The following is a 12,242-nucleotide window of genomic DNA, read 5'->3' as shown; positions in this document are numbered from 1 at the left end:
AACTGTTCCAAGCGACGCCTTTCGGTATCGGTGCCCGAAAGCCTCACACACTGTTTGCCGCATATATTGTCGCGCCCACAGGCACAGCAACAGCAAAAACATCTCGAGCAAAGATGGCTATCCTGGACAAAGACCGCCCGCGCGGTCTGCGAGTGCCTTCGCTTTCCTCCTTTAGATCCAAACACAAGTCACCGGAGCCAACGCCTACAATCCAACTGCCTTCACCCTCGCAGTTGACTCTTCAAACAGATTCAATACCGGTGTCTTCTTTCAAGCCAGCCGAAAAGGCATTGCCCCCTCAACCGCTGCCGTCTCCGCCACAGCAATCTACGCCCGGGGTAGTGAACCCATACCCATCTCCGCCGCAGACGTACAACAATCCACCCACTCCAGTCTCTGTCCAGAACTCGACCCCGAATCGAACTGTTGGCAATGTTTTCCCCATCCATGCTCCACTACCTGCTCTACCCGCTGATAGGCCTATGCCCCGGCCTATCCCTCAGTCAACGACTCCCCCAGCCCGGCGACCGATTCCAAAATCTACAACGGCGCCACAGCCGGTAGCAGCACCGACGCCAGTACATGCACCTGCGCCCATACCTGCACCCGTTCCTGTTTCGCCAGTGAACAATCTTGTCACGCAACAGAGAACCCCGCCATTAAGCGAAGGGGAGCCCGAGCAGAGAAAATCAAACGACACTAGCGACTCACTCGAAGACCTCATCCCCTCGCCCGAACCAGAGCCGGAACTGAACGGCATCAGCGGCACACCCAACGAAGCCGGTTCTGGTGAAGAGGACGCCAGACCATTTACACCACCAGAGGTCGAACCAGTTGCTGTCCCGCTCAACAAACTGCACTATGCCTGTTATCAGGACCACTGCGCAATGCCGGCCGTTGGGAACGTGTGGTATGCACTACCATGCATGACATGTCAGAAATTTGACCGTGAGATCCGACATCGATGCGTTTTCTGCTGCCTGCGTGTCTGCGCGGACTGTTTCCAGGCGCTGCAGAAATGCCAGCGCCGCTCGCTGGCGCAACTGATGGAAACCATCTCATCCAACATTAGTGCAACTGATCAGCCATCAGCAGCGGAACTTTGATAATCTATCTCCTGCCACGTGTTTATGCCACCTGATTACGGCCTCTATATGCGATTTATTGATTGTACAGAGTAAATGATCATAATACCCCTGCTAAGTTCCTGGTTTGTCCTTAATGATAATTCAATTAATGCCAATACTGAACCTTGATCTATTTTGTAAAACCCCGGCCCAGATCTCAATGCCAGATGAGCAATAGATAACTACATGGTACAAAAGACAAGTATTGTACATAGGTCGGTCCTCAGTCGTGGTCTTCCTCGGTTACACCGGGGCAACCCTCCATCTCGGCAGTATCGTAACGATATTTGCACCAAAAGCAGTAGTGATGCTTTTTGCGGAGGTATTGAACCAACCGTGATAACCGATCAGCCGGCTCGAGGACGTTGAACTCATCTAATTCTGGGTCTTCTTCCTCCAGCTCTTGCTCGAGAACAGTTGATAGATCGCGTCCGCCTCCGAGTGCTTCGTGGTCTTCACGATCTAAAGTCGCGTCGTCATAGCCCGGTAGCCGCGGATTTGGAAAGAAAGATGTCGGTAGAGATGTCTGCAGTAGATGCCTGGTCTGGGTGGCGCGTTCGTTCTCTTCGCGCTCACGCACAAGCCCGCGATATAAGACGTTAATTTGAGAAGTTGGCTTTACCTTTACTTTGGCCTTGGGGGCTTCTTCAGCATCAATATCCTGCTCTTTCTTTTGGTCGCCATCATTACCGTTATCTTCAGCATAGCTGAAAGAGAACAGACTTGCTTCACCATTCTCATCCGCGTCTAATCGCTCGGCGACCTTTTGTGCTGCATGGATTTGCGCTTCTGTGCGCTTCGTCTCGCGCTCGAGTCGCACACGGTCCCGATAGTCTCCCTCTTCGGCTTTGACCTTCTTCGCGGCCTCCTCGGCTTCTTCCCGAAATTTGCGCTTGCGCTCACTATCCAGTCCGATCCCGCCACGGTCTTCCTTGAAGATCAGGTTCAAAGGCTCCGCGCGCGAGTGCGCATTGGTAACACTTTTCTCTTTCTCCTCTGCGGGCTTCCCTAATGTTTGGCCTGGTTTGAACCCTAACTTTGCCATCATCTGGAAGCCCTTGTTGGTGGGGTTGAGTGTGCTGGTCGCCAGAGCTGCATCACGTTTGGCGGCTTCCTGGGCGGCGCGTTCGGCTTTGGAGGGGACTTTTGCGCGGGCTTCGGCCTAGATTGAGATCGAGCGGAATTAGAGATTGTTTCGTCGCGGCCGAAAAAAGAAAGGAAAGGAAAAGAAAGCGGCACATACCTCCCGCTGAAGCCTGCGCTTCTTCTGCGTAAACGTTTCCTTCTGTTGTGGTTCTTCAATAACCATGGACATATAGTCATCCTCGTCCTCTTCCGCGGCCATTCTCGTGCGGGGCCGCGGGTTGCGCCGTTAACTATCCCGATGAGTCGGAGGTAGCAGCAAACCGGTCAGCGACCGTAACTATAACGTTGGGATGACAGAAATAAGAGATCGCTAGGGAACCTTTCCTGATCCAACCAATTGGAGGCCGGGGTAGTATCCAGAAGTGATGTGGAGTGACGACAAAGAGTACTCCGTACGGAGTAGTGACTTCAAGGTCTGCGGGGAAAAAAGTGCCCGAGGATTTTTCCAATTCCGGGAAGGTGTTTATCCCTCTTTCCATCCAATCTCATCTCGTGCGGTATCCCGCCATTAGTCGATCGCACTATACTCCGGAGGAACGTGGTTTCTTGTTCCTTGCTTGGCTTTGTCGTGTGATTGATGAGGTGGTCGACCTGCAGTCCTCCAAATGAGGGGGTCGACACCTGCTCATCAGATTCTACCGGATGCAATTGCAATGCCTCGGTTCAGCAAACTGCAGGATGCAGGAGCTAGGATGCCTCTCCTTCATGCGGCCTCGCGAGCTTTCGTGAGTGCAGAGTCTTGAAGGCCCTTTTCCAAGGGTCTTCCCGATCATCGTCAGCAATGTCAGCAAGGTGGCTGCGACGGCGCCGAAGCCGGTCAATCATCTGCATGGATGCTCCTCCACCCACAACTTGATATTGAAAGCCAAGTTTCGATACCCTTGTCATGGCGTCGGAACTACGGCTATTGGTGAAATCCGACCTGGCTCTTCTAGACCAACCCCTTGTTGGTTTACATGCCAACATGTGGAGAAAACCAGGGAGTATCTTTGGCTTTTCCCTCCGGGCCCCGGCCTTCCAATAGGTATGTAGACTACCTACTCTAGGTACGGAGTGGGAATGTCTGAACCCCGCGAATTTCTTGTACCTTTCTCCGTCCACTTCCTTGCCTGGTGTATATTTTAAATACCCCGGCATTGTCCTCTGCCATTTCGGACTATTAACAAGAACAAACAGCAACTCGAGCCATGTTAGGATATCTGGCATTGTTGACCGCGTTCTCTGCTCTAGCCTGTGCCAGAGATGTGATCGTGAACCTTGGGTATGCACAGTATCGAGGGCAGGAACTCTCCAATGGCGTCGCACAGTGGCTAGGGATTCGCTACGCTGCACCTCCTGTTGGGCCGTTGCGTTTCTCGGCGCCGCAGGACCCTGAGGATGAAACTGAAATTCAGAACGCAACTCAGGTACACATGACGCCTGCTATGGATTCTGTTTGGCGCTGACAATAAGAGCAGCATGGTTCTATGTGTATCCGGACATCCAGGTACCCGGCTCCAGAAGGCTCAGCTGAGGACTGTCTTTTTCTAGATGTGTACGCACCTGCAGGGGCCACAGGAGCCTCGCCGAGGCTCCTTCCTGTATACGTCTTCATACAAGGTGGCGGCTTCAGCAGCAACGGGAACCCCTATAACAATGGAACAGGCTTGGTCCAAGCCTCGGACATGAACATCGTTGTTGTCAATTTCAATTATCGCGTCGGTCCATATGGCTTCTTGGCTGGCTCCGAGATCGTCCAAGGCGGCAGCGTGAACAATGGCCTGAAAGATCAAATCAAGGTTCTTGAATGGGTTCAGAGCCATATCAAAGAGTTTGGAGGTGACCCGGACCATGTGGTCCTTGGAGGTGACAGCGCTGGTGGGGCATCGGTAACCCTACTTCTCTCTGCGTACGGCGGCCGGGACGACGGCCTCTTCCACGCTGCTGCCGCCGAATCCCAGAGCTTCGCCAATATGTTGACTGTAGACGAGGCCCAGTATGCCTACGACAATTTGGTCAACCGCACAGGCTGCACCGGCGCGGGGGACACGCTCGGCTGCCTCCGCGACGTGGACATTGATACCCTTCAGCGCGAAAACATTGTCACGCCATTCCCCGGCACACAACGCCGTCCTCTCTACATGTACGGACCGGTTATCGATGACAACCTTGTCCCAGACTACACATACCGCATGTTCCAGCAAGGCAGATTCATCAAAGTCCCCGTAATATTCGGCGACGTAACCAACGAAGGCACAAAATTCGTCCCTGAAAACCTCAGTTCCCTATCCGCAGTACAAGTCTGGCTCCAAGCGCAATGGCCCGCCCTTACATCTGAGCATTTCTCTAGGATAAACGAGTACTACCTCCAGGTTGTCAACTCCACTCAACCGTATCCCAACTCGACCCGATACTGGCGCCCAGTAAGCGATGCCTACGGCGAGATTCGCTACGTCTGCCCCGGCATCGCCTTGTCCGGCGCGTACGCCGATGCGAACGTTTCCAATTGGAACTACCGCTACGCAGTCCAGGACCCAGATGATGAAGCCTCCGGGCTAGGTGTTTATCATGTTGTTGAGCTCAATGCTATTTGGGGACCAGAGAACGTCTATTGGACGGACACCGTCGGGACTGAACCCCCGGCATCGTATTATACATCTAATGCGGATATCATCCCGATTATGCAGGGTTACTGGACAAGCTTCATCAGAAGCTACGATCCGAACACGTATCGTTATCAGGGGAGTCCGAGGTGGGAGGAATGGAGTGAAGATGAACGAATCTTCATTCGGACGGGTGAGACGAGAATGGAGAGTGTTCCGGGAAACCAGAAAGAAAGGTGTGAGTACTTAACTTCAATTGGCGTGGAATTGAGGCAGTGAATACTCGTGTATAGTTTGAATAAACTTTTTTTGCCCGGTTCGAATGCTCGTGAGGTATATACATGCTCCGAAACAAATAATAAGATAGCCCCATACAGCATATAGCATACATGGGTAGTGGAACAATAGATACAAACTACCTCTTTCCCTGTCGCATCCTCTTCTCCCTCTCATAAGCATTAGCCTCTCTTCCTTCTTCATTCTGCACTTCCGCGACAAGTCTCTTATACTTGCGCTCATACTCAGCATCCTTCTCCTTCTTGTCACGCAGCTTCTCACGCGCAATAAAGTTCGCGTCCTTGCGGAGCTCGCGCATTGCACCCTTGCGCTCGCGCTTGTACTCTGCCTTGAGCCGGTTAACCTCGGCACGCTCACGGTTAGGGTCGTAGTGTTTGTCAGGATTGAATGAGTCCTCGAATTTGGGAATCGCCGTCTTGACAGCTAGCGGTTTATGGTTGTGAAGAAGGAGCGGGCGGCGGGTGAGGCGCGATTGGGCGAGGACGGTTGAGAGTTTGTCGAGGGTTGATTGGAGGGTGTCGAGGGCGGAGGTGGGGATTGTCTTTGCCTTCTTGGTCTTTTTGTTAATGTTGACGCAGGAGCGAGAGACGTGTTTGAGGACAGCCCGCGCTTGGTCAAAGATCTCGGTGGATGCCGATTTGCCTGACCAGAGGCCTGAGGCGCTGTTGAGGAGAGAGGAGAGGGTTATGATGAGGGATAGTTTGAGGTCCTCTGTTGATTTTGCGGAAATGTCCCAAAACCGGAGTTTTCGAGCGTTTAGAGGTTTTGAGGGGTTGAGACGGAGGGATTCTGATGGTTGGCGGAGGGGGAAGGATCCAAGTTTAGATGGGGCTTCTTCGGGGCTGAGGATGCACAGCGCGTTGAGGACGTAGTTGAGGAATTCGGGCATATACCGCCTGGAGGTTGTTTGGTACTGCACGGCTAAGCTGGCGGCGTAGGTGCCCGTGCATAGATCAGACAGGGTGTTGACGGGCCCCTGTCCGAGGTACCGGGAGAGGCAGAGATGTGCTGGCGTGGAGACGGCGTGGAAGTGATCAGAGGTTGGGAAGATGGTTGCGATGCCAGTAAGAACGACCAGATCTCCGGGCTGCAGGGTCAGCGGGCGGTCCGTGGCAACCTCGCGCAACTGGGCTCTGAATGCCAATGAGACGCTTTCAGGGTGACTCTTGGCTAGAGAGTGAATGTGACGTAGAACGCTTTCCACAATGGCGAATGGCGGGTGTTGCCGCTGTTCGGCCATGTATGCTGCGTGCTGGACGAGGATACCGGCGAAGCGGCCGAGCTTGGCCTTGTTCTCGCTGTGAAGACGGGGGTGGTGCAGAGCTCGGATTCGCTGGATGATGGTTGGCAGGTCCTGGTATGAAACATCCTTGATTGTCTCCAGGAACTCATTGTGGCTGCTCGGGCATGGGTATGTATATGCAAGCCCGTCATCGGCAACTTGCGCATCGGCAGCTGGTGCTGCATCGCCAGACTCGGTGCCTGGCATGGTAAACCCGTTGATGAGCTCGTCTTCCTCCTCGGATTCTGCCTCGGATTCTTCCCCGACATCACTTATTTCGTCGTCCGACTCGACAAATGACAAGCTGACATCTGACCTTGTTTCGACCAAGTCATCAATGATAAAGTCATCTTCATCCTCAACACCGTCAGGCCGGGAGGTTGAGAAATCCGTAGTAGGCTGTTGCAGCCCAAAGTCCCTCGCGTCGTCCGGGAGAGATTCATCCTCGTCAAAGTCTTCGCCTTCTTCCTCTTCTTCTGCCGCCTCGGCTTCGTCCTCACTAACATTTTCACCGCGCATTCTGCGAACTCGTTCTTCCTCGAGTTTCTTCAACCGTTGTGCCTCTTCCTCCGCCTTTTCTTCCTCAGTCTTTGTACGATCCGTAGGCATTGATCGCTTGTCAAATGTTAGTTGCTTCAAACGCTGATCGTATTCCTTCTCCATGTCTCCCTGCGAATGGCCCTGCAAAATGGCTGCACGATCGGGGTTCATTCCCGCGAGGTCGTCCTTTGGTGGTTCTGGTTTCGGTGGGGGCTTCACTCCACGAAGCATGTCAAAAAGTTCAGGTAGACCTTTGTCCAATTCTTCACGTAGATCATCATCATCCTCCTTGGCCATTTGTCGCTGCGCTTTGTAAAACTTGGACTTGGCGATGACTTCTTGCATGACTTCATGCTTTGATTTTTTCCGGTCCGGTACCTCTTCCTCGTCGCCTTGTGACTCCATATCATCCTCAGCTTCAGGGTCGCCAATAAACCGTTTCCGCTTTCGAGGCATATTAGAGTCCGACATGTCGTCCGCCCCGAGGTCTTCCTGAAAATCATCCTGCATTCCCTCCCCATCGCCAAACGACAGCGATTCGCCCTTGTGAGTAAGCGTAAACTCCTCTTCATCGTCGTCTTCCTCTAGATTGAACATTGAATCCTTCCGTAATTTCTTCTGGCTTGCTCTGGCGAATCGTTCCGCAGCTCGTTCTTCGGGGGTCATGGTCGGGTCGTTCTCTCCGAAACGGCGATCCATAATACCACCAACTTTGTTCTTGCGGTCCATCTCCTGCAGTAATGTTTGACGTCTCTAATGAAAGTGTGAGCTGCATTCTTTGAAAGTCAAGAACAATCATACCCTTTCTTCACCAAGAGACTTTGTAACTCCGGGACGGAAATTCCCTGCAGCAGATTTGGAGTTCCCATCTCTAGTGGTAACATCAAATTTGTTCCGAGAAACTGTCCTGATCTCAAAAGGGTTGAATCGTTCTCGGATGGCGTTTAGGGCGGTCTCGCGCTGGGCGCGATTCTGCGAATTCGCGCCCGCCTTCGCATTTTGGCGTTTTTGCTTCTTGGACTTCTGGGGGCCCAGTACCCCAGTGTCGCGGAGAGAGGCCTTCAGCTGCTTGAGCTGCGACGGCGGCATGATTCTGTGTGGGATGAAGTCGGTGCAGGAGAAGCTCTTCAATCCAACCTCCGAAATTTTTGGGTTGCCGAAAAATTATAGTTCACCGCCCTAATAGGTACCTATTCTGCCCCAGGTACCTTGTCTCCGCTTCTTATCTCCTTGACATCGGAGATGAATGTATGAGAGCGCAATGGCTTCTCATATGAGCGATAGGCTACTATGGCTGTGTCTTGGTATGTAAAGATGATTGACCCTCGCGCTGGCTTATATTTACCTATCTAGGCGTTACCTTATTCTTTGCCGTGCGCGGAATCGCTGCCGATCTCCACCAAGTAAACGAGTTGACCGAAATCAAGAACGATGATAATGATGACAAGATACTCAATGAGGGCACAGAAGATGGTATATTCTAAGCTTTTACCTGCAGTGGTCCCGCTTCTGACGAACACTAGCCCTCAAACTAGATACTTTGTTGAAACTCTCCAAGAGCACAAGTTATGACCTTCGTTCCGCGTATGGATGCCGACAAAACTCCAGTATAGCATCCGGCTGACATTGCAGTGCGCTGCGCATAATCGCCGAGCGATCTGTAAAAGGGGATACGAAAGATTTGCTACTCGAAGACCTAGCCAGCAAGAATCCCGAGAGACGAAACAAAGCAATATCAGCAGCGTTCTTTCTTGTCTCAAACCGAGCCCGTACGTTGCCCACGCCAGAAACCAGCCCTCTATAGTGCTGATGATTATAGTTTCACGAACGTCTGTGTGTTCCCAATTGAAAGACGTATCAACATACACTGCGCTAGTCGACTGCCTTTGCAATCTGCTTGAGGAACACACCGAAATAACCTCCGGAACGATATCTCCGATATTCCCCAGAACGCGCCCCCGTTTTGAACTAAAGGCTATGAGGACGCTCAACATACTTCTTCAAGAGAATATTCCTGCTGCGCTAGAGGCGGGTATCATCAGCCGATGGCTTGCCGACTACCCGTTTCCATGTGCCTCGGCAGAACCCTCTCGGCGACAGGATGTGGTAATTCTTATGAAGACGTGGTGGTCCGACGACGCGGCCATGAGCAACATATTCAATACGTTATCATCACATCCAGAAGGGGCAAAACAGCTTCGGAAGCACGGTTTGATGGGTAGCATGTTGGAAGAAAATGATCATGATGAAATAAGCGACAACGAAGGCGCGGATGGGGAAAGCGACGTGTGGATGGTGGATGGCGACGACACTGCCGGTTCAAGGCCAGTTCTGGGTCGGCGGCCTCGGGAGCGCAACCCAGAAGAGCAAGCTTTAAGGAGGCGCAGACGAGAGGCCATGGTATTGAGTGACGGAAGGCGTCCGCTAGGCCGCGACGACATCATACAACTTCCCATCTCAGGTTGACTGCTTTATGCTCATGAGAACCTCAATTTCCACACATTATGATACCCCTTGGCAATGTATATGAAATCATGGATAGCCTTTCAAAGACCCATCCACGCTGACTTTGCAGCGTGATCCAACTTCTTCCGACTATGTTTGAGCATCCCAAGTGCCCGGAGCTCAGATAACGCTCTATAGAATAATGCTATCGTCATTCGCTCGTCGCAACTATCGCCTTGTTCGCTTTCAAAAACGGCGTGGAATGCAGTCCACAAGTCATGCATGTTTACAAGAGCGCCAGACTCGAGGTACAGCTGGTATAAGATCGACGTGGGAGGCTGCTTGGCGGAAATTTTGCGTTCCGTGTGGTGCGACGTATACATGAGATAGTCATGCGGATTCGCCAATGCCCGCTCTATCGCGAACCGCGCCCGCGGCGCAAAGATTTCTTTGATAGGGTTTCGAATGTCAAGCAGAAACGCCTCGTGTAGCGGTAGTTCTTGCGGGTAGACTAGGGTTGTCTCAAAATATGACTTCAACAAATTATAACAACGGTCTATGATCCTTGTGTACTTTAGACACTCCTCTGGCAGCTCGGCTTTGCCCGTGTTAAGTTTGACGCGTTGTTTCACTATGGTTGTGCCGATGACAGAATTTTGGCTGTCATACTCACTGCGCAGAGGTACCGCCCCGTCGCAGGCCTGTATGAGGGACTTTAAATCTCCCTCGATATCCTGAAAGCCAGAGAGTTTCGTGTGAGCTTCAGGCAACAAATGGGAAAAAATCTCTTCGAGTTTCTGGGAATCCAGGCGTCGAAAGGCAAACAGGATGTCGTCAAGTAAGGGCGAGCTTTGTAACTCCCCAGACAATGCACGGGTGGACAATTCCGAGATGCTTGATTTTTTGGGAATATTCAGATCCTTAAGCAGCACAGAGACAAGCGCCACTGCTCGGAACATGTCATGCATGGATTGTTGTCCAGCTTTGACAAGCTTAATCATTTGCGAAAGAAGGAAATTGTCATCTTCTAATAAATGGCGCACTGGCTGAGAATGGCCCCTTTCCAACAGAAACTCACAATGCCTACCCGACGTCAAAACCATGAGTACTATGACAAGAAGAGTTGAGCGACTTACTCTCTAAAAGACGGTGCATTCCGAATGGCTTCGCAGAGCCTGTCATGCTGTAGATTCGCCGGAATATCGTCCGCGAGAAGTACCGAGATGGGGTTGGCGAAAAAATGGGACATGTAAGCGTACTAGCAATGGCGTTAGCTGGAACCCAGATCGATTGCAGGAGGGCCTACCTTCACTGTTCGACAAAATGCCTCTGGAGTCTGGAAGTAATCATTCGACTTCTCAAAGAGGACGCCCGTGAGATTGCGTCCAAGCCAAAACTTGCCTGCTTCTGTTTGTACTCGCTCGTATATCCGATCAACGCAATTACTGGCCCCATGGAGTTCAAAGTATTTTCCCTTGAGCAAGGAAACGCTCGATCGCGGTAATCTTCCTTCAAATAGTTCGACCGATGTAGAAATGCCAAATAAGAGGGTTAATGGTATCCGATCGAGCCATGAACTAGAAATCTAAGCTTCTATTCGCCTCGGCTATCTGGGTTTTCTGACTTACCTCAAAAGGAAGAAGAGATCTGTAAGAATTCCGGGATCAAAGGCCTCGCTGTCCCGGAAAGCCAGGACAAGATGTTTGATGTTCTTCCGGCTGACATAGTCACCTAGTAGGTCAAGATCATATCCAAGGAGCCTTGGGCCCTAATGATCTCAGCTTTTATGACTGATGCCGACATCATCAGAAAGCAAACTTACCTCCCTGTCAGTCAGAAAGCTCTGATAACCATCATTTCCTTCTGTGTTTGTAATCGCAGCCCGTATAATGTTCTTCAATGTCGTCTTGAGGTTGGGCGCATCGCCAGATTCCAGAACCACTACCCCTCCTTCTCCGGCAGATGTCAATTGATCGTTTAACCGAGAGAGAAGTCGAGTTAGGGATGAAACGTTTGAACCGACGGTAACGAGAGCCGCAGGTATACAGCCACCGTACCTAATGCGCCCGTTAGATTTGCATCGTCTGCTTCACATGCGGATTGTCTTACGTGTCCGGGGATGTTGTTTTGACAAATGTCGACACATCCTCGAGCACTTCAGCATCTACCTCATCCAAGATACCCTAGGTAGTTGTTAGACTTATAAAGAGAATGTATGGGTATTTGCACTAACCTGGATCTTCGCCTCCTGGATAGACCACAACTGCTCATATGTTTGGTACCTCAATCGGACGGATTTCCCGCTCTCATCTCCGTTCAATAGCGGCACGAATGGACACAATTCTTCTCTCGTCTTCTTAGGTTCTTGGATGACTTTTCTTTTTTTGGAAAGTCGTTCCCCGAGAGCTTTTCCTGCATCTGCCGGTCTGTAGATATAGACGCCCTTCGGCTTGTTAGTCAAGGCTCGAAGATTCTGAGCTAGGGGCTCTGTGACGACCATACCTGGGAGTTCGAGATATCTTCTGAGAAGACACCAGCGTCTGCTTCCATGGAGTCCATGGTCACTATCCCTGCCTCTGCAATCGCGTCAACGAGGGATGATTCCGCGTTCTCTGGGGAATTCTTATGAGTGCCTGAAATCCGCGGCAGATAATCGGTCAATCTAAGCCAGATCCGGAAGCTCCGCGGACTTGCCCGCCTGTGCACCTCAGGGAATTTATTTCCTGGATCAACTCTTATGCAGCTCAGCTGTACTCGCCTCTTTCGTCTAAAGATTACTCTCGGTGTTTCTCACTTTTTTTCTGGTTCCTCGCCGAAGCCGAT

General features: G+C 51.6%; 6 protein-coding genes across 6 annotated transcripts; 3 read left to right on the top strand and 3 right to left on the bottom strand.

Annotated features, from left to right (window-relative positions):
* Positions 1-113: 113 nt before the first annotated feature.
* Positions 114-1,106, top strand: DSM5745_05340 (uncharacterized protein; the record flags this gene model as incomplete). The annotated part of the gene is made up of 1 exon (XM_026747356.1): positions 114-1,106. The coding sequence occupies one exon, from the start codon at positions 114-116 to the stop codon at positions 1,104-1,106; it is 993 nt and encodes a 330-aa protein (XP_026604836.1).
* A 244-nt stretch (positions 1,107-1,350) lies between these two features.
* On the bottom strand, positions 1,351-2,472 carry DSM5745_05339 (putative G-patch domain protein; the record flags this gene model as incomplete). The annotated part of the gene is made up of 2 exons (XM_026747355.1): positions 1,351-2,289; positions 2,371-2,472. The coding sequence occupies 2 exons, from the start codon at positions 2,470-2,472 to the stop codon at positions 1,351-1,353; spliced, it is 1,041 nt and encodes a 346-aa protein (XP_026604835.1).
* A 988-nt stretch (positions 2,473-3,460) lies between these two features.
* DSM5745_05338 (putative triacylglycerol lipase) lies at positions 3,461-5,134 on the top strand (the record flags this gene model as incomplete). Its single annotated transcript, XM_026747354.1, has 2 exons — positions 3,461-3,679; positions 3,731-5,134. 2 exons carry the CDS (start codon positions 3,461-3,463, stop codon positions 5,132-5,134), a joined length of 1,623 nt encoding a protein of 540 aa, XP_026604834.1.
* Positions 5,135-5,270: 136 nt separating this feature from the next.
* Positions 5,271-8,063, bottom strand: DSM5745_05337 (snoRNA-binding rRNA-processing protein NOP14; the record flags this gene model as incomplete). The annotated part of the gene is made up of 2 exons (XM_026747353.1): positions 5,271-7,727; positions 7,776-8,063. The coding sequence occupies 2 exons, from the start codon at positions 8,061-8,063 to the stop codon at positions 5,271-5,273; spliced, it is 2,745 nt and encodes a 914-aa protein (XP_026604833.1).
* Positions 8,064-8,247: 184 nt separating this feature from the next.
* Positions 8,248-9,440, top strand: DSM5745_05336 (uncharacterized protein; the record flags this gene model as incomplete). The annotated part of the gene is made up of 5 exons (XM_026747352.1): positions 8,248-8,278; positions 8,328-8,447; positions 8,498-8,558; positions 8,607-8,743; positions 8,794-9,440. 5 exons carry the CDS (start codon positions 8,248-8,250, stop codon positions 9,438-9,440), a joined length of 996 nt encoding a protein of 331 aa, XP_026604832.1.
* Positions 9,441-10,502: 1,062 nt separating this feature from the next.
* Positions 10,503-11,978, bottom strand: DSM5745_05335 (putative origin recognition complex subunit 3; the record flags this gene model as incomplete). The annotated part of the gene is made up of 8 exons (XM_026747351.1): positions 10,503-10,527; positions 10,556-10,677; positions 10,726-10,996; positions 11,048-11,187; positions 11,242-11,476; positions 11,529-11,602; positions 11,653-11,862; positions 11,922-11,978. The coding sequence occupies 8 exons, from the start codon at positions 11,976-11,978 to the stop codon at positions 10,503-10,505; spliced, it is 1,134 nt and encodes a 377-aa protein (XP_026604831.1).
* Between the last annotated feature and the right edge of the window lie 264 nt (positions 11,979-12,242).

The sequence above is a fragment of the Aspergillus mulundensis genome (assembly GCF_003369625.1).
Source record: "Aspergillus mulundensis strain DSM 5745 chromosome Unknown scaffold_4, whole genome shotgun sequence".
NCBI lineage: Eukaryota > Fungi > Ascomycota > Eurotiomycetes > Eurotiales > Aspergillaceae > Aspergillus > Aspergillus mulundensis.
This window is presented reverse-complemented; position numbering and strand designations above follow the sequence as displayed.